Source organism: Rhinatrema bivittatum, chromosome 9 (genome assembly GCF_901001135.1).
Source record: "Rhinatrema bivittatum chromosome 9, aRhiBiv1.1, whole genome shotgun sequence".
Taxonomy (NCBI): Eukaryota; Metazoa; Chordata; class Amphibia; order Gymnophiona; family Rhinatrematidae; genus Rhinatrema; species Rhinatrema bivittatum.
This window is the reverse complement of record NC_042623.1, coordinates 53,717,519-53,739,759: the sequence shown is the minus strand read 5'-3', so window position 1 is coordinate 53,739,759 and position 22,241 is coordinate 53,717,519. Positions and strand designations below refer to the sequence as shown.

General features: G+C 44.3%; 1 protein-coding gene across 1 annotated transcript in view; it reads left to right on the top strand.

Moving 5' to 3' along the window:
* The window catches only part of COG5 (component of oligomeric golgi complex 5), a 585,636-nt gene extending 564,599 nt beyond the window's left edge, over positions 1–21,037 (top strand). Inside the window, 1 exon segment of the mRNA XM_029617284.1 lies at positions 14,193–21,037. Coding sequence (XP_029473144.1) covers positions 14,193–14,307 — 115 coding nt within the window. The 3' untranslated portion in view covers positions 14,308–21,037.
* The last annotated feature ends 1,204 nt before the right edge of the window (positions 21,038–22,241 follow it).

The window sequence follows — 22,241 nt, the reverse complement described above, 5'->3', positions numbered from 1 at the left end:
GGCACACCTAGGCAATTGGGTTTTCAGGATTGCCACAACGAATATGCATGAGATCAACTTTGCAAAGATGCAGAATAAAGGAAAAAAGCTAGCCGAAGTTCTTTGCCAATTTCTGTTTGCTTGCTGTTGCTTCACTATGTCTCTAAAACATTTTTAGTCGCTGCGATATACCACATCAAGCCTCTAAAATGTGAACATGTTCATGGGAAAGGTTTAAAAAGGGCTAATAGACAACAAATGGTCAGTTCTTGAGTGTAGATTAAAACATGTTGTACTGATGGTCCTGACCTTTCATCATGCTGCTTCTGTTGTTACGGGAAGTTGTGCTAATGGAAGAGGGGGGAGGGGGGACGCCATCAAAGGATGTGGTTTCTATGTAAGGGCACCCTGCGGGCTACGTGAACACGACCAAAGGGCAGTCCCCACATTGACACAGACACATTCTTTATATTTCTTTAAATGATTTATTACTGCTTTATAATGCTTATCAGAGTGGTCAGTGTGCAACCCATGCTTAACGAGCCTTCAGACCAGGGCCGGTGCAAGGGTATTAGGCAAACCTTACAGTCTGGCGTCCCCTCCCCATACACAATTTTAAATTATGCATTTATAACATATTTTACATGAAAAATGACATTCTGAGGTAAAATTAATATACAAGTTGTTGTGATAATTTCATGCACTGTTGTGATGCCAACAAGAAAACTTTGCATCTTGGAATACATATGGCATGGTCCTCCCGTATCAACACAGTACTATTTACCAACGCTCAAAGAATAACAACCCCACCTATGAAAAAGAATATCACAAATATTACACCAGAATCTAAAATATCAACACACCTCCTATCAGGAAAACAGAACAGGCCAAGCTACTACAGATCCCTACAGAGAAACCACATGCTAAAAGAATGCTTCATCTCAGTCTTTGCATGCAGAACACAAACCCTCAACAAATACAGAATAAAGCCACATAAAGTATAAATAGAAATGTGCAGACAAAAACTAAACTGTAAAACGTATCACGCCAGACTCTATACAGTGCAACAATAGAAAAACAAAAATGTCACCATTCCTCATGAAACAAATAAATAAAATCAAGATATATAAATCATTAATCATAATTATAAAATCATACAAATAAAATAATTTCAAAACAGCTGATGAAAAGAATATCCAATAATTAAAGACTCATGCAAATTTTGAAAGCTTTACCAAACACCAATAAAATATTTCAAACAGCAGACACATCACATACTACCCAATAATTAAAATGGTAGTCGAACAGTATTCAATAGGGGGGAGGGCTGATGTGCATGGAGCAGGAGAGAGACCTTGGGGTGATAGTGTCTAACGATCTGAAGTCGGGAAAACAATGTGATAAGGCGATAGCTAAAGCCAGAAAGATGCTGGGCTGCATAGAGAGAGGAATATCGAGCAAGAAAAGGGAAGTGATTATCCCCTTGTACGGGGTCCTTGGTGAGGCCTCGCCTAGAGTACTGTGCTCATTTATGGAGACCGTATCTCCAAAAGGACAGAGACAGGATGGAAGCGGTCCAGAGAAGGGCGACCAAAAAGGTGGAGGGTCTTCATCGAATGACTTATGAGGAGAGATTGAAGAATCTAAATATGTACACCCTGGAGGAAAGGAGGAGCAGAGGTGATATGATACAGACTTTCAGATACTTGAAAGGTTTTTAATGATCTAAAGACAATGACAAACCTTTTCCATTGGAAAAAAATCAGCAGAACCAGGGGACACGATTTGAAACTCCAGGGAGGAAGACTCAGAACCAAGGTCAGGAAGTATTTCTTCACGGAGAGGGTGGTGGATGCCTGGAACGCCCTTCCGGAGGAAGTCTCTGTCCCGGTTCCCGCAAATCTTTCGAGACTTGGCGTCCTCTACATAAAGAGTTGTGATTTGATTTTACCCTGAAGAAGCTGCAATCTTGCAGTGAAACACCGGCCGCTGTTGGGCGGGTAAAATTTTATCAACATTGACGGGACTTAACATAAAAATATTGGGACACAGTATGCAAAGATTTGCCAATTAATACTGTCATTTAAACATTCAAACAGGAGTTGTCATCTAGCCACAAATGATTAATAGTCCGGGCGGTTCTAGTAAGATATTACAGAGCACGCCGTCAGGCTTGCTGATGCGGCGCCTTATAAAAATTTGAAGTTTTATTATTTCACTTCTACACGGCTCACAAACATCTGGTGTTTTGATGGAAGAGCTATTGTGAAGTTTATTCTTGTTGCTGGTTCCTCTGTTTGTCACATATACACCACACACATACAGAAGCACCCTCCCTGTCTCACATACACATTACACTCTCACAGAAGCGCCTTGCTTTCAGACTTGCATGATTTTTCACTTTTACTAAAAGTGAAAGTGATGCTCCCAACCCTTAAATAAGAAAACCACATTCCTATTAGAAGGCAAAATGACACCCTTCCTTCAGGTTCTGTCCTCCCAAGGGGCAGCCACCCACACCGTACAGCTTCTCTTGTTTTACCGCTTTCAGGCAATAAAGCAAGAGTCTTTCTTTAAACTATCAGTCATATGATTATTCATGTGGGAGATATGGAACAGAAAGACTTCCTTAGTCAACTTCCCTTTTAAATGAGAAGATTCCAGTCTTAGTCATTTAAAAATATACATTTTCTAAAGGTTTAAAAAAAAAAGGCAAAACCGTTTCAGACTGGAACTATTCTAGTCTTCATGCTTAAATTATACTTAAAAAAAAAAAACCAAACCCCACCTGGCATCAGTATCTTAAATTTGTGATTTTGCTGAGATGAACATTTTAAATACTTTAAATTTTTTTTCTTTAGTATTTGTCTCTACCCACTTTAAGTTAAATTTTATTTTCCAGAAGAGGGATGCTTAAAATTCAGTAATTTCATCTTTCATCCAACTTTTCAAAAGTTGCGCTACCAGCACAAAAGTTGAGGTATATGTATTATCATATTTCTTTTTTTTTTTAACTGGCAGATTCCTTTCACACATACACTCCTTTCACACATACACACTACATACACCCACACAGAAGTTCCATTCCTTTCTCACATACACACACACACACGGAAGCGCCATTCCTTTCTCACATACACACACACGGAAGCTCCATTCCTTTCTCACATACACACACAGAAGCTCCATTCCTTTCTCACATACACACATACACACACACACACAGAAGCACCAGTCCTTTCTCACATACACCCACACAGAAACAAACACACACACGCACACAGGCCGATACAGTAAGGAGCGGTAGGAAGAGCTGCGTTAGTGCCGGGCACACCCGCGGTTCCCACACGCACAGTCCGGCTCACCTACCACTCGATACTGTATGTAAATAGCTTGCAAATGCAAGCTGCGTCCAAGAAGCGTCCGTAAAGCGTTAGGCCCACGCAACCCATTTTACTCTATAGAGCGCTATACAGTATCCTGGGTGCGCTGGCCTAACTCTTCACGGACACGCTGGTATCTGTCATTTCAAATGACAAATGGTACCTGTCATTTCAAATGACATTTGAAATGACAGGTACCAGGAAGTGGACGGTTCTCCTACGCTTGGGATTGCCAGTCCTCTCTCCCCTCCTCCCGAAGCAAGGCGCGTAAAGCAGCCTTGCTTTGGGAGGAGGGGAGAGAGGACTGGCAGTGTAAAGCAACTAAGTGACTTACTCTTCTTGCAGCCCCCCTCCGGAGAAGGACATCGGCGGAGACGGACATCGGCGGAAACGGACCGTGGCTCCCCTGCCTCCAGCTACTGGCGAAGACGGATGCCTGCACGGGCGAAAGCGGCCCCTGTGCGTGCAATTGGGCCGCTCAAGACGTGACATCACATGCCGTGACGTCACGCCTTGAGCAGCCCAGTTGCACGCACAGGGGCCGCTTTCGCCCATGCAGGCATCCGTCTTCGCCGGCAGCTGGAGGCAGTGGAGCCGCGGTCCGTCTCCGCCGATGTCTGTCTCCGGAGGGGGGCTGCAAGACGAGTAAGTTGCTTCGTTGCTTTACACTGCCAGTCCTCTCTCCCCTCCTCCCGAAGCAAGGCTGCTTTACGCACCTTGCTTCGGGAGGAGGGGAGAGAGGACTGGCAATCCCAAGCGTAGGAGAACCGTCCGCTGCGTTGCTACTTTTTTTTTTCGCTTTTTCAATTTTTTCCGCTTTTGTTGCTTCGGGAGGAGGGGAGAGGACTGGGGCTGCCCCGGAGATCAGCACCCATGGACGCGGCCAGGGCAGGTGAGCAAGGGCTGGGGGAAAGTTTGCCGCCTACCCTTACCCCTGCCTCTAACGCAGGGGTAAGGGTAGGCGGTAAGTTAGCAGGTTAAACGCGTGGCAAAACGGCAGGTTAAAAAAGCGATAGTCGGGGGCGCATGTTATTGTATGGGAGGGAATAGCTAATTCGATCGTTTACATCTAATATACATGCCGCGGGCGGAAGGGGTTACCCGGTGATTTAAAGAGGCGGTAGGAATGGGTTAAAGGGGATAGTGTATCGCGGGTTGAACTAATGCGGCCGAAAAGTGAGTAGAAAGCGGATTAGGAGCAGGGTAACCGCGGCCGCACTTTACTGTATTGACCTGACAGAAAGAAGATCGGCGCAGCCGGAGACTTCGGCCACATGATCAGCTAGACCGGCCCACCGGGGGAAGCCCGATCCCCTGATAGGCCAATCCGCCCCTGGCGCCGGTGGCCTTCAGCCCCTACCATGTGACAGGGGCTACCGGTGCCATTGGTTGGCCCCTGTCACATGGTAGGGGCTAAAGGTCACCGGCACCATTTTGGTTAGTGGCAGCCGAGGCCCCGGGAGCGGCAGATCGCTCCCGGGCCCTCCACTGGACCACCAGGGGGGCGTCAGGAGGGTGGCACTGGGGGGTGGGGGGGGAGGCAGGGCGAGTCGGGGGCTGGCAGAATTTTGAAAGGGCATTTTTTGCCCTTTCAAAATTCTGCCACCTGCTGTGGCGCCCCCTAAGTCTCTGCGCCCTAGGCACAGGCCTAGCTCGCCTAGTGGTTCCTCCGGCCCTGCTTCAGACTCTTGTCTACTTCCCTTACAGTTACCTCTCTCTCTCTTACCCTCCTTGCACCCATTCTTCAAAGATGCCTTTCAGCCTCTGATCTTCTGTTGGATGAAGATCTGACTTAACTCCCAAAAACCTCTCATTTTATAGAGGTTTGGTCAGTAGGCATAACTGTCTCTTAATGCATTGGTGGGTCTTGGGTGTGGTCTCTTGATAACTCCTCCAACATTGGCTGCTCGGGTTAGAGTGCCTTGGCACGCGTCAGTTCCCCCATCATAATTGGTGGGTTGGTTTTGGTATATGTCAATAGCGTCATCAAATGGTGGGCCCTATCTTGTCATATGTCAATAGCTCGGATCCTTATGAAATCTCTGCTATCTTGGGTTCCACAACTATTTCATTGGAGTCCTTTCAGCCCCCAACATCACCCATGCATTTCAAGTACTATAAGGTGCTGGCTTGTTTCCAATGATGATGTATTAGTCTTTATCAGAAGTTTCAGCTGGGCAGAGAAACTTAGACAAAACAATTCAGTTTCTGTGGAAAGTCCCCATTTAAAATGTCATTTCTGTCTTTGGTTTCAAATGTCTGTCTTCCTTTAATGTCTTCTATGAGGCCTGTTCCCTGGCTTAGGTGCAAAGTACAGGCCACCCCAGGGGTTTATCCTAAGTTACTCTACTTTTATGTACTAAATCTATTATCCAGCCCATGCTCTGGCATAACGCTCTCTCCATTCACAGCTTCCACTGGGATAATGATGTTCTCATCAAAGGCCTGCTATACTCTCTGTAACTGCAGGTGCACTCACTGATTTAAATAATTTCTTTGTCTGGTACAATAAATTTACTCAGCCTTTGTTTTGTTAATGATTGCACTCTTGAAGCTTTATTTTTCCCTTTTTTTTGGTCTAACACTAAGTAAAATAGGGCCCTGGCTCTGCTGTCCAGTATTTATTTTATCATTTGTAGAAATCAGACCAGATTTACCCAGCACTCTACCTTATGTTGCTCCTGATTGAAATTGACTTTTTATCAAGGGAGTTGCAAAAGGTAAACCTTTCATGTAATTAGGAAGTCAATATTCAGATGATTTGTCTGGGTAAATTTGGGACCTAGCTGGGTTTTAAATTTTCCACCACTCTGAACAGCTCCAATGTATTTGGCTAACTGTTTAGCCAGTTAAAAGCTGAATAAGTTGGGGGTATTCCAGAGCGGACTTAGCGCCAATAATCACACTTAGCTAGATAACTTATCTGGCTACGTCTGGTCATGCTGGAGAGCAGGCCTAAAACTAGCTGTATAAATTATCACAGATTTTCAGCGTAGTAATGCCGATTAGGCACTCTGCTGAAGATAGCTGGGTAAAGTCTTAGTTATCTCGAAAAGTTTATCCGGCTAATTAGCAGGCCGATGCAATATCGGTGTGTGAAAAACGGGCACTCATGATTGAGCACTCGCCTTCCTAATGCGTCCCCACCCATCTCTCCCGGGCATGTGATGCAAATGGGTAATGAGCTGCCGCTTAAAAAAGCAGGTGCTAGGGGAAATTGTGCGTCCCTAGTGCCTCGGGTGCCTAGGAGACGTGGCTGTCAGTGCAGGTTAGGAAAACGGACATTCAGTTACGAACATCTGTTTTCTTCAGCTGCCAGCACAAAAAATATGCACAGTATATATGGCCTGGACCGTGCTTGTATATTGGGTTTCCAAAATGTTTTTTCAAGATTTTATTTTTTGCACGATGCAGCTCTCTGTGGTTCCTCCTATTTTTGTATCACAACGATACTAATAGGAGGAACCAGAGAAAACAGGAATTTTGGTTTTTTGCTCTAGTCCTAGACCGAGGCAAGCCTTAACGCCGGCTCTGGGGCCGGCATTAAATTTTACGCATTGCAATGGCGCATGGGCCACATGGGAATTTTTTAACTTGAGCGGTAACAGCTAATAACCTCATCTACATGGAATTTACAAGGGATGAGCGCTATTAGCTATACGCTGGTTTGCAGGCGCGTTTTGGACGTGCTGAACCCAGTATTGTATCAGCATGTGTCTAGCGTGTCCAGCTGTGTGTTCAGCGGCGTGCTGACCTCAGCGCCCAATATTGCATTGGCCTGAAAGCACATAATCAACTGCACTAACTTAAGCCCGATAAATTGTCCACTGGCCATGCTGCTGAATATTGACCTTTAGGTCTGTTGGAGAAATGTACATTTTGGGGACAATTTTCAAAAGGATTTACGTGCTTAATACTGGGATATTTGCATTTGAATTGTCAATAGGTTATACACACGTAAGTGGGCTTTAGAAAAGTGCTACGATATATGCTACTTTTATGTGTGTAAGTCCTTTTGAAAATTACCCCCATTGCCATGAAATTTAAGCGCTTTTTTTTATCTTTGCATATTTGTTTGGATTGGTAATGAGCATTTGTAATTTACTGAACTGTCCCCATTGTTTAGCTATAACACTTTTCAAATGATAACAGTATAGCACTATATAATGAACGCTTCGTCCCATTAGTATAATACAAGTGGAAACTTGTGAACGATTGCTGAAATGTTTTGAACAGTTGTGTTGAGTGTCTTTCACTTTTTTTATTTCTGTGTTTGAAGATAGTCTAGAGAGTTAGCTATTTCCTTTTGAGAGAATTGTGGCGAGTGATTATAATACTATAGTTTTTAGGGGATATGAAATTTTATATATATCTTTTTCTTTTTAGAAAATTAGTCTAATGGTAGTCATTTTCACAGAAGGCCAAAGTGCTGGGCATTGACGTTTTCTCATGTCCACTCTGTGGGTCTGCAGGAGCCGAGGGTCACCACAGTTCTCTGCTCTGCTCCCACCAGAGTCAGATTTACCTAATAAGTGCCCCTATGAACAGGAGAAGGAGGGGGGTGGGGAGGGTCCCCTCCAGGACTGCACAAGTGAGAGGAGTTCCCTCCAAGGAAGCAGTCTTCCACCAAACATGCGCCATGCTGTCCCAGCAGGTGGCAGCACTTTTTCACAAGCACTGCTCAGTCTGAGCATCCTTGGCAGATCTAGTCCCTCAAAGGCACAGGGACGGGCAATTGTTGGTTCTTGTTTATGTGCTGAAAACATATTTTGTGCACATAAATTTATTTTATTTATTTAAAAGTGTGTTTAGTCCATATTATAAAGTAAAACTTGTAAGCGAATAAAAGCATTAAAATAAAAATTGTTAAATACAACATAAAGACCAACATAACAAACTGTAAACAAGTTATAACAATTATCTAATAAATAAATCTATCCTAGTAGAGAAAATAAAATCAATGGAAATGTATATATCTCGCTTCTCGTGAAAAGATCTTTCCTCCACAACACTGTCAATCTCCAAACTACATGAGTGTGATGATTGTGAGATTCTGTTGTTAGGCCATAGTAATGCATATTCAGTCTGAAGGCAGTCAAGCAGGCACCACTGTAGCACTGAATTCTTAGAAGATTCTGTGTTCCAGTGTTGAGTGAATCATATTTTAACCATTAACCGACTCTGACTTTACCTTATCATGGTAAACAATATCCCTGCAAAAGTCCATAACTTAGTAAATACCATAAACTTTTAAATTTGTAAATTCTTTCTCTTTGTTAAATTCCTATCGATTTTCACTGCTCCCAGTTGTGTATTTCCCTGTTATATTGTAACTGCGTTTTTCGTTCTGCACCTGTTAATGTTCTTATTGTATCTTCTTTTTACACCCCTTTTCTTAATTGTAAACCGGCATGATGTGATTCTTATCGCGAATGCCGGTATAGAAAAACACAAAATAAATAAAATAAATATTTTATGTATAAAAACAGATTTATTTGCAAAATCATGTTTTCTATGCAGAAATGGTTTTTATGCATACTAAGCATTTTTAATGCACATGTTCAGGTCAGAGTGCTTTTTTTTAAACCACAGATACATTAGCATATCATTAACTCAGGATTTAGATTTTTTTTTTTTTTTTTAGCATGTGCATTAAGACACTGTGCTGGATTTCAGCACACAGTTTATTACACAGACCTCTCTATGAGGGATGGGCACTATTCACCTCACTTATCTTCTCCCCTCCCATGGCTCTTAGTGACAGCGAAATGAGATGGTACCGAGTCGGTTTGTTGTGAAGAATTGTGGGAAGGGAATGATCAGAGACAAAGTTATTGATGGGTTTAATTTTGGAGAGTTGTGAAGAGTGAATGTGAGTCACTGATTTCATTTGAGAGTGGTGACGAGTGAGTAATTATATAGTATGGGCTTTGAAGGTCAGTTAAATGTCTGGAAAATACCCGTACAGTAGGGTTTTTTTACAGCTAGCATTGCAAAGAGCAGCAGCATAACCAATGCTATTAATTATAATGCTAAGACACTACGGGGCGGATTAGCAGGGCCTTGCACGCCGGCGCGCCTATTTTCCATAGGCCTGGGGGCGCGCGCAGAGCCCTGGGACTCGCGTAAGTCCCGGGGTTTTTTGTCGGGGGCGGGGCCGATCGACGCGGCGTTTTGGGGGCGGGACGCGGCGTTTCGGGGGTGGGCCCGGGGCGTGGTTTCGGCCCGGGGTGGTCCGGGGGTGTGGCCGCGCCCTCTGGAGCCGCCCCCGGGTTGCGTCTCGGCGCGCCAGCGGCCCGCTGGCACGCGTGGATTTACTTCTCCCTCCGGGAGGCGTAAATCCATGGACAAAGGTGGGGGGGGGTTTAGATAGGGCCAGGGGGGTGGGTTGGTAGAGGAAGGGAGGGGAAGGGGAGGGGAGGGCGAAAGAGAGTTCCCTCCGAGGCCGCTCCGCGGCTCGGCGCGCACCGGCTGCCCAAAATCGGCAGCCTTGCGTGCGCCGATCCTGGATTTTAGAAGATACGCGCGGCTACTTGCGTATCTACTAAAATCCAGCGTACTTTTGTTTGCGACTGGTGCGCCAACAAAAGTACGCGAACACGCATTTTTTAAAAATCTACCCCTACATATATGTGTCTGACAGAAAGGGAAGTGAGCTAACCTCACATCCAGACAACCAGAAACTTTGTTGTTAGTGTAAGGATTGAAAATAAATCCATCAAAAGCTACTATGTATTAGTCACAATAAACTGGGAGTGGAGTAGTAGCCAGGGTTCAGTTCCCACTCAGGGACTACCAAAGGCAAATTACCTCTCCCTCTAGAACAAATAATTGCAGGAATAACCTAAATTGCTGAACATATAGATAGGCAAAGTCTTACCTCATCTACTAGATTTTTTTGAGGGCATAAATAACCATGTAGATAAAGGTCAGCCACTTGATATAGTATATCTGGATTTCCAGAAAGCATTTAACAAAATCCCTCATAGAGACAAGTTAGGAAATGACTTGAACAGGTTAATGTAATTGGTTATTTACTGTCTCAGATAATGGAAGGACTAGGGGACCCTCCATGAAGTTAGCAAGTAGCTCATTTAAAACAAATCAAAGAAAATTCTTTTTCACTCAGCACGTAGTTAAGCTCTGGAATTCATTGCCAGAGGATGTGGTTAAAGCAATTAGTGTAACTGAGTTTAAAAAAAAGGTTTGGATAAGTTCCTAGAGGAAAAATCCATAAACTGCTATTACAGTAATTAATAAGCAGTAGTAGCTTGTGATTTATCTAATGTCTAGGTACTTGCCAGGGACTTGTGACTTGGATTGACCACTGTTGGAAACAGGATACTGGACTTGATGGACCCTTGGTATGGCAATTCTTATGTTCTTATGAAGAGGTTTTGCAGCATAGGTCACACAATTTTACCTGCTAAAATTAAGCGCCTGGATGTGTAAACTAAAAACCAAAAAAAGGCTTCCATCTCCTTGAAAAGAAGAATTAATATGATGGACATTTTTATAAAATCTAAACTGATGTAATAATTTAATGAGAATATTCAATACTAGATTTGGGAGCAAGCTTTTGTTCTCTCTCCATCTGCTCGTAGGAGAGAAAAATCCATGCATCTGGACTGGTCTGGGGGACAGTAACCAAATTCGGTGTTCTATTTAACTGTATTTCAAGTCATTATTTATAATTAAATTGCACTAAAATGTATTTTCCTAAATTTCAGCTATCATCTAGTGATGACAGTACAAGCTTATGCCAGCATATTGGCAGATGTATGATCTAGTCCAGTGTTCCCCAACCCTCTCCTGGAGGCAAAAATAACCAGTCAGGTTTTCAGGATTGCCAACATGAATATGTATTAGTTAGAAATGCATACCCTGGGTCTGCAATATATGCAGATTTATCTTATACATATTCATGATGGATGTTCTGAAAACCCGACTGTTTAGGTGTGCCTGCAGGAGGGTTAAGGAACACTGATCTAGTCTTGGGTATATTTCACTACCTATTTCATAATGCTGGTTACTTATTGATGGCTAAATTAACTTATCAATCTCCACTAATGTGGCCACAACTGTTATATCTAATTGTACATTGTCTAGCTTTCCCTAGGACTAGGGCTTTATGTGACAGTCCCAGGCCATGTCTGACCTTCCCGGAAAGGAAAGCAGCAGCATCAACAGTACCTAGTGAGGGAAAAATGTAAAAGCTTTCATAGAGTATGGGGGATATATTTGTTTCAACATATTTGTATTGCTTAACAGGGGTACAGAAAAGACAAATGTTCATTCTTATGTAAAAACAATGCAAAACAAAGTTCTGCTTTAAACATCTTAATTATTACATGTCATTTGCATGATTTTCAGAGTACAATTGCTTATTTCTACTAAAACAAATATAAGGCATAGCCAAGTTTTTCCCCTTCTGCTTATCACTCATGCGTATTCATTCCTTATTCCCAGTGTGATATTTTCATTCTTCAGTGGTGTATTGCATTACTTTATGGGATAGACTCTTTTGAACATAAGAACACACTTAGGACATTTTGAAAGACTGCTAATGGTTGTCAAGATCGTAAGCATTTCAGGCCTTGAGACAGAAGGCTTCATATTGGAGCTGTGTTTGCAGAGTGGTGAAGGTTGAGTATTTGGAAAAACTTAGTGCTGAGAACGTCTGTTTGTAATATCTATTCACGAATGACTCTTTTTTTGGGTGCCGTAGTTCTCCTTTCTTTGTTTTCTTCCAGCTCAGTCAGAACCAATGCTAGGATCCAGATGCCATGGGTCTTTATTCACAACTACCCAAGGATTCCCCCACCCCTGTTTTAATAGAATGTTTTGGTATTTGTTTTCTTTGAATCAAATAGCCATATTTGATTTGCACTGTGCGAGATTAGCTTTTTTGTACTGAATGTGGCAGAAAAGCTATGAGCATGGGAACTGTTGGTTGTGGCCTGTATGACAGTAGGTTTGGCCAGTCTGTCTTGAGGAATCTCTCTTAAGGTGCAGAACCCTGCTCCATTCATTTGGTTCCAAACTAGCCCCACAAAATTCAAAATGGACTGTTGCCAGCACAAATGGCTTTTTCTCCCCCTTTTTTCATTCAGGGAAGTCTGTAGCTAGGGGTTCCCCCTGTGTGAGGACTGCCATCCTGCTTGCCCTCGGAGAAAGTAGAGCAGCCCTCCCCTTGGAATTGGTTTCTCCAAGTCTAAGATAAATGATAGACTTGCACCGTAGGCTGCAAATGCCCAGTAGGGCACGCTCAAAATTTCATCCACGATGATGTCACCCCTAGAGGAAGACTGCCCTAGGGGTATTTTGATCTACTTCCAGTCCTGGGTGTCAGTAACCATAGATTTGTGTTGATTAAGAAGATGAGAGCTATGTAGGTGTAAAAGGGTTTCAATTCAATTATTTATTTATTTATTTAACAATTTTTATATACCGGCATTCGTAGGACACATCATGTCGGTTCACATTTAACTGAGAAAGGAAATTACAATGAACGAGGATAGAGAGAGTCAACGATATTACAATGAACTAGGAACAAGGATAGAGAGAGTCAACGAGCAAGGATACAACTTTGTAAAACGAACTGGATGATGATTATGCATGTTAAGAGTAGGTATGCATCAGGATGTAAAGGATGCATGTACCCTTAAGAACTTAACATATGAAATTATTTACAATAATAATATTAAATGTAGGGGCAGGGAGAAGGGGAAGGGGGTAGCGAGGAGGGGAAAGGAGAGGAGGGGGTAGGGGTATAGGAGAACGTTAAGGCAATGGCACTTTCAAGGAAAGGCTGTTTGTAGGAAGGGAGGGGTAGGGGAGAGGCAGCAGGGTGCTGGGGAAGGGTGGGGGGAGGGAGCAGGGGGGGAGCTGGGAAGGTGAGGGAGCTAGAATGGTAGGGGAGAGGGGGGAGCTGGGAATTTTATTTATTTTGGGATGGCGAAGGGGAGGTTGAGGAGGGGGTGTGTAGGCTGAGCGGGAGTATATGGAATGCAAGTGTGGGAGGGGAGAGAGGATGTGTAAAGTTGTGAAAGAAAGATAAATGAGGCTTCGGTTACAATAGTAGACAATGTGTGACTGTTGTGTTGGATAATGCAGGTATGAGGGTGGTTTTTAAAAGCCCAGAATTGAGATTCCAGGTGCAAGTGGTGCACTAGACTTTTAAAAGCTGCTTTTACATGAGAAAATTTAGCCAGAGTTTATAAAATGGGGAAAGTTGTTGAAATTTCTATAGGGGCAGTATTTGGTAGGGGGTAAATGAAGGAAGTTTGTTTCAGCTACCTTTGTTATATTTTTCCGAAACATAAAAAAATGTAAATGTTAAAATCCCTCCCACATGAGATAATAGCCGACTCGGCTCAGGCTTGCGCCTACCTTGAGTGGGTGTAAATAGCTGCAGTTCTGAGGATTGCTGGAGATAAATAAAAGGCATGTTTATTTTGTTGAGGAGTTTATGGATTTGTCTCTGGGCAGAGAAAAGAGCCGTAATGGAATGCCTACGATGATGTACTCCAAATCTGCTTTCTCAGGTTGTGATTTTTTTGTTTGCCAAATACCTCACAGGTATTTTCTTTTACAACCGTTGTTATATGGGGGATCCCCATCATTTGCTGTCTGTGGATGGATCAAGCCCAAAAAGTGCAAATATTTATCACATAGCATTTTGTTTTGCAACCTAAGATGGCTTCTCTGTCAAAAAGCACAGCCATTGCCATAACTATTAATTTTGTAATTGTAGTCATGACTTACCTGTGAAATTCTTTAACAAATTGTCATATTATCTTCATACAGCAGTTTGTTTTATTTTTTCAGGGGGGCATTGGAAGCTTACGTTCAATCAGTCAGAGCAAGAGAAGGCAAGGAATTTGCACCGGTATATCCCATAATGGTTCAACTGCTTCAAAAGGCAATGGCAGCTCTTCAATGAGTGTATACTCCTCCCAGTGCATGTAATTACAATTCCATGCATCTGGTAACCGGATTCATTTAATAAATTAATGCTATGCAACTGAAATTGTTTGTACAGTGCTTCCTATTGCGAAATAATCGTTGCTTTATTGAAGAAAGCTGAGGTAAATCATTAAATACGAAACCTGGCCTGTGCTCATGGCTTATTAGCAGTTCTCTGCCCTGCCATGAGGGAGATCTGGGTTTGATTCCTGAGCCCAACTTCTATTTCATGGTCCAGCTGCGACTGAGGATGTTGTAGAGATGGCTTTGTCAGCAACACTTAGGGGCCAGATTCATGATGCATGCATATTGGGTTCTGGAGGGAGATGTGGTCTGTGGCACTGGTCAAGGACTCTTGCTGTAATGACTAAATCAAATGGGAGGTGGGAGAGGGTTAAAAATAGAAAAATAACCCAGGTAATTATGAATGAAGGCTCATGGTGCTGGTCCCAGTTAGCTGGAAAACCAACAAAACTGCCAGGCCAGAAAAAAAGAAAACCTTACTTGCTGCATTACAGTGGGCTATATGGTGACATCATTTCTTTCCTGATAATTTCCTTTCCACTAAGGAAAGCAAGCCAAACCCACACCAGTGGGTTATGCATTCCTATCAGCAGATGGAAATGAAAAAAACTCACTCATTGACATCACCTGACATACAGCTCTGTCCCAAAAACAAAAAGAAAATACAGCTGTGCCCTGACATCAGCCTGCCAGTATCTCTAGAAAAACTATGGACAAACTTATTATACTTGAACCATGACTATGAACAGCCAACAACTCATTACTTCCAGCCAACTTGGAAGTACTGAGCTCAGTGAAAAAATTTAACATCAACTGATCTTAGGAGCTGGTTTTTCACTTACCAGTCCTTCAAACGATTCATAACAAAGAACATTTTGCATCATCTCTGAATAAAGGAAGAACTGAAACCAAAACCAAGTAGGCAGCCCAGGGCGGATTGTAGATTGACCTGCCTTCCTTAGAGGAAAGGAAATTATTAGGTAAGAAGTAATTTCACCTTCCTCTGCATTCAGACAGGCCAATCCACACTGGTGGGATGTACCAAAGCTACTCCCAAAATCGATGGGAGGCTGCCTGTGTTTCCATCAACACCTCCCGCACGAAGGCCACATCCTCTTGAGCCTTAACATCCAGACGGTAATGCTTGGAGAAAGTAATAATGAGGACCACGTTGCTGCCCGGCAAATTTTGATAGAAGAAGACAACTGAATCTCCGCCCACGAGACCACCTGTGCTCTAGAGGAATGCACCTAACTTACATAGGCAATGGAGTATCTGCATCCACATAGGCAGCTGTGATGATCTCTTTAACCAAATGGGCTACTGTCGCCTGCGATGCCAGATTCCCTTGTTTATCTCCAGCTGGAAGTTTGGAGAACAGCAGATCGGTCTTTCTCTAGGAACAAGTAACCTTCAAATCCCGCATCAGATGCTACTTCACATCTAAGGCATGCAACAACCGATAATTCTGCTCATCTCTGGGTCTGTCCAGATGGACAGACACAGAGACTGATTCAAATGGAACTGCAATACCACCTTCAGCAAAAAAGGAAGGTAGAGTCCTGAGCCACACCGCTCCCAGAGTTATTCATAGAAATGGCTCATGGCAAGATACGCCTCACCAAACAGATCATTACCAGAAAAAATGTTTTTCAAAGTAAGCAGCTGCAAGGAGAGAGCACGCAGCAGCCAAAAAGTAGGACCCGTCAAAAATGGTGAAACTACTACTTTCCTGATAATTTCCTTTCCTTGAAGGAAGATAGGCTATGCACCTCTACCAGCAGATCAAGATGGAGTAAAGCTGACGTCACGGTGTATATATATATATATATATATATATATATATAGCCCTGCACTAACAACAGCCTGCCAGTATTCTCTGCAAAATCCAGTTGTGGACAAACTGATAATACCTGAACATAACTATGAACAGACAACCACTCATGCACCCAGCCAATAGGAAACACTGAGCTCAGATAAGAATGCAATGACACTACCTTAGGGACTGGTTCTGTTACTTACCAGACATCCCGGGAACCATGGTTACCTAAGAGGACAAAACTGAAACAAGCAGGCAGGAAGGTGGATCAGCCTGTCTTCCTTCAAATAAAGGAAATTATCAGGTAAGTAGTAATTTCACCTTCCTTTGTACTCAGAATAGGCTAATCTACAATTAGTGGGATGTACCAAAGCTACTCTTGAATAGAAAGAGAGGTTGCCCGCGGTCCAACCAAAACTGCACGAGCAAAGGATGTATCCTCCTTGGCCTGCACATCCAAGCGATAATGCCTGGAAAAGGTATGTAAGGAGGACCACGTCACTGCTCTGCAAATCTACAGCAGAGACACCAAATGAAGCTCCACCCAGGATATGCCTGAGTCTTGGCAGAATGCGCCTTAACCTGTTTAGGCAAAGCCATCTCGGTATCCACATACATGGTCATGATAATCCCCTTAATCCAGCGAGCAATCGTTGCCCACATAGCCAGCTCAGTTTGTTTATGTCCACCATGGAGCACAAACAGACAGACTTCCTGAAAGGTCTAGTAACCTTTAAGTACTGCATCAGATGCCGTTTGACATCTAACACCTGCAAAAGCCGATACTCCTTACCCTCTCTAACTCTGTTCAGCATTGGCAGGGAAATAGATTGATTCAAGTGAAAAGGTCAGAACAGTCCGAAGCTGTACCGCCCCCAGAGTCATATGCAGGAACGGTTTGTGGCAAGAAAGAGCCTGCAATTCAGATACCTGATGCACTGGACAGATTGAAATCAGAAAAAACGTCTTTAATGTAAGTAACCTCAAGAAGAGGCTAAGTAGCAGCCGAAAGGTGAAACCTGCTAAGAAATCCAGAACCAGATTGTGGTTTCACAAGGGCTCCAGCAACCACAAGGGGAGGCCAAAGATGCTTCACTCCCTTTAAAAACCGGGAAACATCTGGATGGGCCGACAGGGATCGACCATTTACTTGACCTCTAAAACAGGTGCGAGCTGCCACCTGCACCTTCAAGGAATTAAGGGCCAAACCCTTAAGCAGACCATCCTGCAAAAACTCCAAAATTAATGGGATTTGTGCCGAATGAGGTTGAGCTCCATGCTTCTCACACCAAACCTTAAACACTTTCCAAACTCTAATATAAGCTAAGGATGTAGAGAACTTCCTAGCTCGAAGCAAGCTGGAAATCACGGCGGTGGAACACCCACACTTCAATATCTGAGCCCTTTCAAGGGCCATACTGTAAGATAAAATGAAGTTGGTTTGTTGTGAAGCATGAACTCCTGCCGCAACAAATCCCTATGGGCCGGCAGCCTGAAAGAAGTGCCCACCAAGAGCCTCTGCAGATCGGCATACCATGGCCTCCTAGGCCAATCCGGAGGCACCAGATGCACCAGCACAGCGTGCCTCGCAATTCTCCAAGTCATCCTGCCTAGTAATGGCCATGGCAGGAAGACATATAGCAGCCTGCCACTCCTGAGCAAGCGCATCAATGCCAAGGGCCATCGGATCTCTCCAGCAACTGAAGAATCAAGGAACCTTCGCATTGACCGAAGACAACAGCAAATCTAGATACGGGAGACCCCAATGCTCCACTATGAGTTGGAAGGCTAGGTCTGACAACTCCCATTCTCCTAGATCTAGACTCAGTCTGCTTAGGAAATCAGCTCTTATGTTGTCCTTTCCTGCTATGTGAGAGGCGGATATGTATAGAAGATGCACTTCTGCCCACTTCATGAGTTCGTCTATCTCCTGTGTCACCTCCTGGCTCTTGGTTCCTCCCTGGTGATTGATATAAGCCACGGTAGTCCTATTGTTCAGCCTAACTCGGACTGCTCAACCTTGCAACTGGTCAAAGAACCGCAAGCATACCAGCTGAACCGCTCATGCTTCCAGACGATTGATCCTCCACTGAGACTCCTTGGTGCTCCAGTGCCCCTGCGTTACTGATTCCTGACAGTAAGTCCCCCCCACCTCTGGAGGCTCGCATCTGTTGTAAGCACCATCAACTGCAAGGAGATTCTTCTTCTCAGATGTTCCTCCTGCAACCACCACTGCAGGTGGACTCTGACTTTTGTGGGTAAGTGAAGCCTCATCAAGTAGTCTTGAAACTGTGGACTTCACCACGAAAGTAGGGTGCGCATATGCACCCTCGCCCAGGGAACCATCTCCAGGGTGAAAGCCATCAAACCAAGAACTTGAAGGTAAGACCACACAATTGGTTGAATTGTCGTTCTCAGTCTCAGCACCTGTGCCATCAACCTCTGAACACAAATCTCTGGCAGAAACACTGTCCTGCTTCATGTCGAACTGAATGCTGAGATATTCCAGCGATTGGGATGGCTGCAAGTTGCTTTTGGCCAGGTTCACCACCCAGCCTAACTCTTAAAGCAAGGAGAACAAGAAGCAAAAATAATTTCTTCCATGTTCCTAGCCTGGATCAGCCAACTGTCTAGATACAAATGGACCAGAATGCCCTCCTGCGCAATGACACTGCTAGCACCACCATAATCTTTGTGAAGGTCCTGGGAGTCGTGGCCAAAGTGAAGGGCAACACCCAAAACTGATGAGGACATCTCAAAATGGCAAACAGGAATCATTGATGTTCCAGCCAGATGGGGATATGGAGATAAGCCTCTGACAAATCCAGAGACGTCAGGAACTCCCCCAACTGCACCGCCATTATAACTGACCGCAAGGTTTCCATGTGAAAGTGAGTCATTCACAAATGCCGATTGACTCCCTTGAGGTCTAGAATTGAACAAAAGGAATCCTCCTTTTGGGGTACTACAAAATAAATGGAATAGCAGCCCATATTTTCTTGCAGTGTTGGAACAGGCACCATGGCCCTTGAAGCCAGCAGCCTGTTCAACATAACCTCCACGGCTGACTTCTTCTGCATGGAGATATCATAATAGTATCGCAAGGAATGCAAAAAAGACTCTAGAGCATAGCTATCCCTTATCACCTATAGAACCCATTGGTCCAACATGTTATGGACCCACCCATGATAAAAGAGAGAGACAGCCACCTATCTGCTGATCCAGCAGGTAGGTTGGCACACCTTCATTGCGAGGCTCAAGGGGCTCTGTTATCGGAGCCTGTGCTCTCTCTGGACTGTCTGGGCCAAAAGGACTGAAACCTATCAAACAGTTGTGACCTCTGAGGATCGACCCCTCTGTAGGGACAAAATCACCTGTAGCCTCTGGTATGGCCCCACACTCTGAAAGGACACAGGTCCGACTTCTTGTCCTCTGGAAAAATGAAGGACCTGAAATTCACCCCACCTATATACCATCTTTTCCAACTCACTACCAAACAGGAGAGATCCCTTAAAAGATAACCTCATAACGTTGGACTTCGAAATTGTATCAGCCAACCAATTCCGCGATCACAGCTGCTACCGTGCCGCTATCACTGAGCCACATCTCTGGTTGCCATACGGACCAGATAACAACCACGTCCGCCAATAATGCAGCTCCCGGTTCCAACACTGCTCTGGTATTCAAACTCGTTTCGTAATCCTCCTGAGAGAGACAAAGACTAGCACGAGCCACCAGGGAGCAGCACAAGGCGATCTGCAAATTCATCACCATGGCCTCAAAGGCCTGCTTAAGGATAGCCTTGATTCTCCTATCCTGCGCGTCCTTCAACCCTGCTCCACCTTCAACCAGGATGGTCATTCGTGGAACACACCAGTGCATCCACCTTCATTCCCTTGCTGTCTGATCCAGAGTTACAGCCCCGCCAAAGTGTGGCCCTCTTTAAAATTAGTTTCAGAAGGGCCCATTCTAGGTCAGTCAATCTTGAATCACATCCAGTATCGGAAAGAAGCACAATGCCTTGCAAAGAGTAATCAAAACGGGATCCTTCTTTGGCGCACTCCTGGAATCCAACCCAGGCACTCTGTGGCTTCAGAATCTGGGTCACCAGAGCTGGCAACTCGTTTCTATGAAAAAAACATAGCATCATCCTATAAAACTCCAAATCCAGAGTTTCCCCTTTTCCAAAGAGTAGGGATCCCCATCTCCATCATTGTGGCACTCAGCAGGCTGCAACATATCCCGGCACTTACCCCTGGAGCTAGCCCGGGGATCCGGAGTCTTGGCTGGTTCTGCCAAGTGGGCCTGCAGAAAGGACTGCAGCCCTTGAAAAAAATTGCACACAAGAAAAGATGGAAGGGTCCATTCCAACCCCTGTGGCCCCTACTGTGGCATCCGCCAATCTAAACTCCCCCAAGGACGAACCAGTCAGGGGGGCAGCAGATCCAGTCAACACTCCGGATAGGCCACCGAACAGTCCCACTCCAGCTGACTGCTGGGAAGGACCCGCGAACGTAAAATCTGCCAAAGGCAACTCGCCTTAATTCTCCCTAATGTGCTGACAAAGATTAGAGGGGGCGCTAGGCTGTGATGCCCGTATATCACAAGAAGTACATATCGCCAAGCGCTTGGGTTTCTTCACCACTGGCACCATCTCAGCAAGCATGAAAAACTACCATAAAATAGGCATCCAGCCATTGTTTAGTGCAGAACATCCAAAACATGAGCGCGCACAGCGGTGATAGATGCCCGTCCTTGAATATCCAAACTCCGGCTCTTATGGCCGCAGTAGGTGCCCGTGCTAACAAAAAAAAAAAGACACAGTACTCTTCACCAGGACGCCCAAAAACTAGGTGTCCCAGGAGTCCCTTCAACTAGACCCACAACCCAGATGCACAAGTGCAGCCAATGTCACTCCAGAGCCTCCGGCAAACTTGTGCAGAAGAAAACATGGGAAACACTGCCACAGCCTAACACGCGGTTACCTCAGGCAATCCTGAGCATGGGGCCTAGCCATCCGCCAAAAACAGCTGCAACACACTAGCCCCCCCCCCCCCCCCCCCCCAGAGTAGGAAAACTGATCAGATGTGCTGAAAAACAGGGACCCACACCTCTCTACCTAACACACGCAATGTGCTTTTTTTTTTTTTTTTTGTTGTGTTACCTGAGCTCAGCCCCTCCTGGCTGAGCAGACAATCAGGGGAGAGGACTAAGGCCTTCACCACCATGCTTCCATGACCTGCAGCAGCTAGGCCTTTTTAAATTTTTATGTTCATGCTGGAACCAGACACCAAACCAAGGCACTCGACTTGAGGGAGGGACCCTAGAGTATCACCTCAGGACTTTTTTTTCCCCCATTAGTAATCCCTAGTAACAAAATGCACATTCACCATCTGCTGGAAATGAAGAATACTGGTGGACAAGTGCAGGCCTATATATACAGTGACGTCAGCTTTACTCCATCTCCATCTGCTGGTTGAGGTGCATAACCCACTGGTCATGGATTAGCCTGAGTGCAAAGGAACTCTTTAACATGGGCAATTCCCAGTAGGGAGATGCATGTCCACCTTCTGCTTGAGCCAGAGAATACTTGCAGGCTGATGTCGGGGCAGGGCTATATGTTAGGTGACATCAGAGAGTCCATTTTCTCTGTCTCCATCTGCTCCATTTGCTGGTACAATTGCATAACCCACCGGTGAGGAGTGGCCTACCTGAGTGCAGAAAAATCTTTTTTCTTCAAATTTAAGAAGATTGTTTGTCTAGTATCTACCTTGTTCTGTAGGAATATTATAGCTTTAAAAAAATAGTCCAAGAAAATCATTTTGAAATGTTATCTGAACGGAGAAATTGAAATTGACAATTTGGACCAAATGTTTAATCATTTTGAAGCTTTACAATAAATTCCAATTAAATTTCAATTAAAGATGTACGGTATTTTGTTTTGTACTGTTTTTTGTGCCAAATGTATTTAGGAAAATAAATACTATTTGATGGCCTAGCTTATATTTGATACTACGCATCAGTCTCAAAAAAACGTATGTATGGTTGTATTACAATCTTCATTAGAA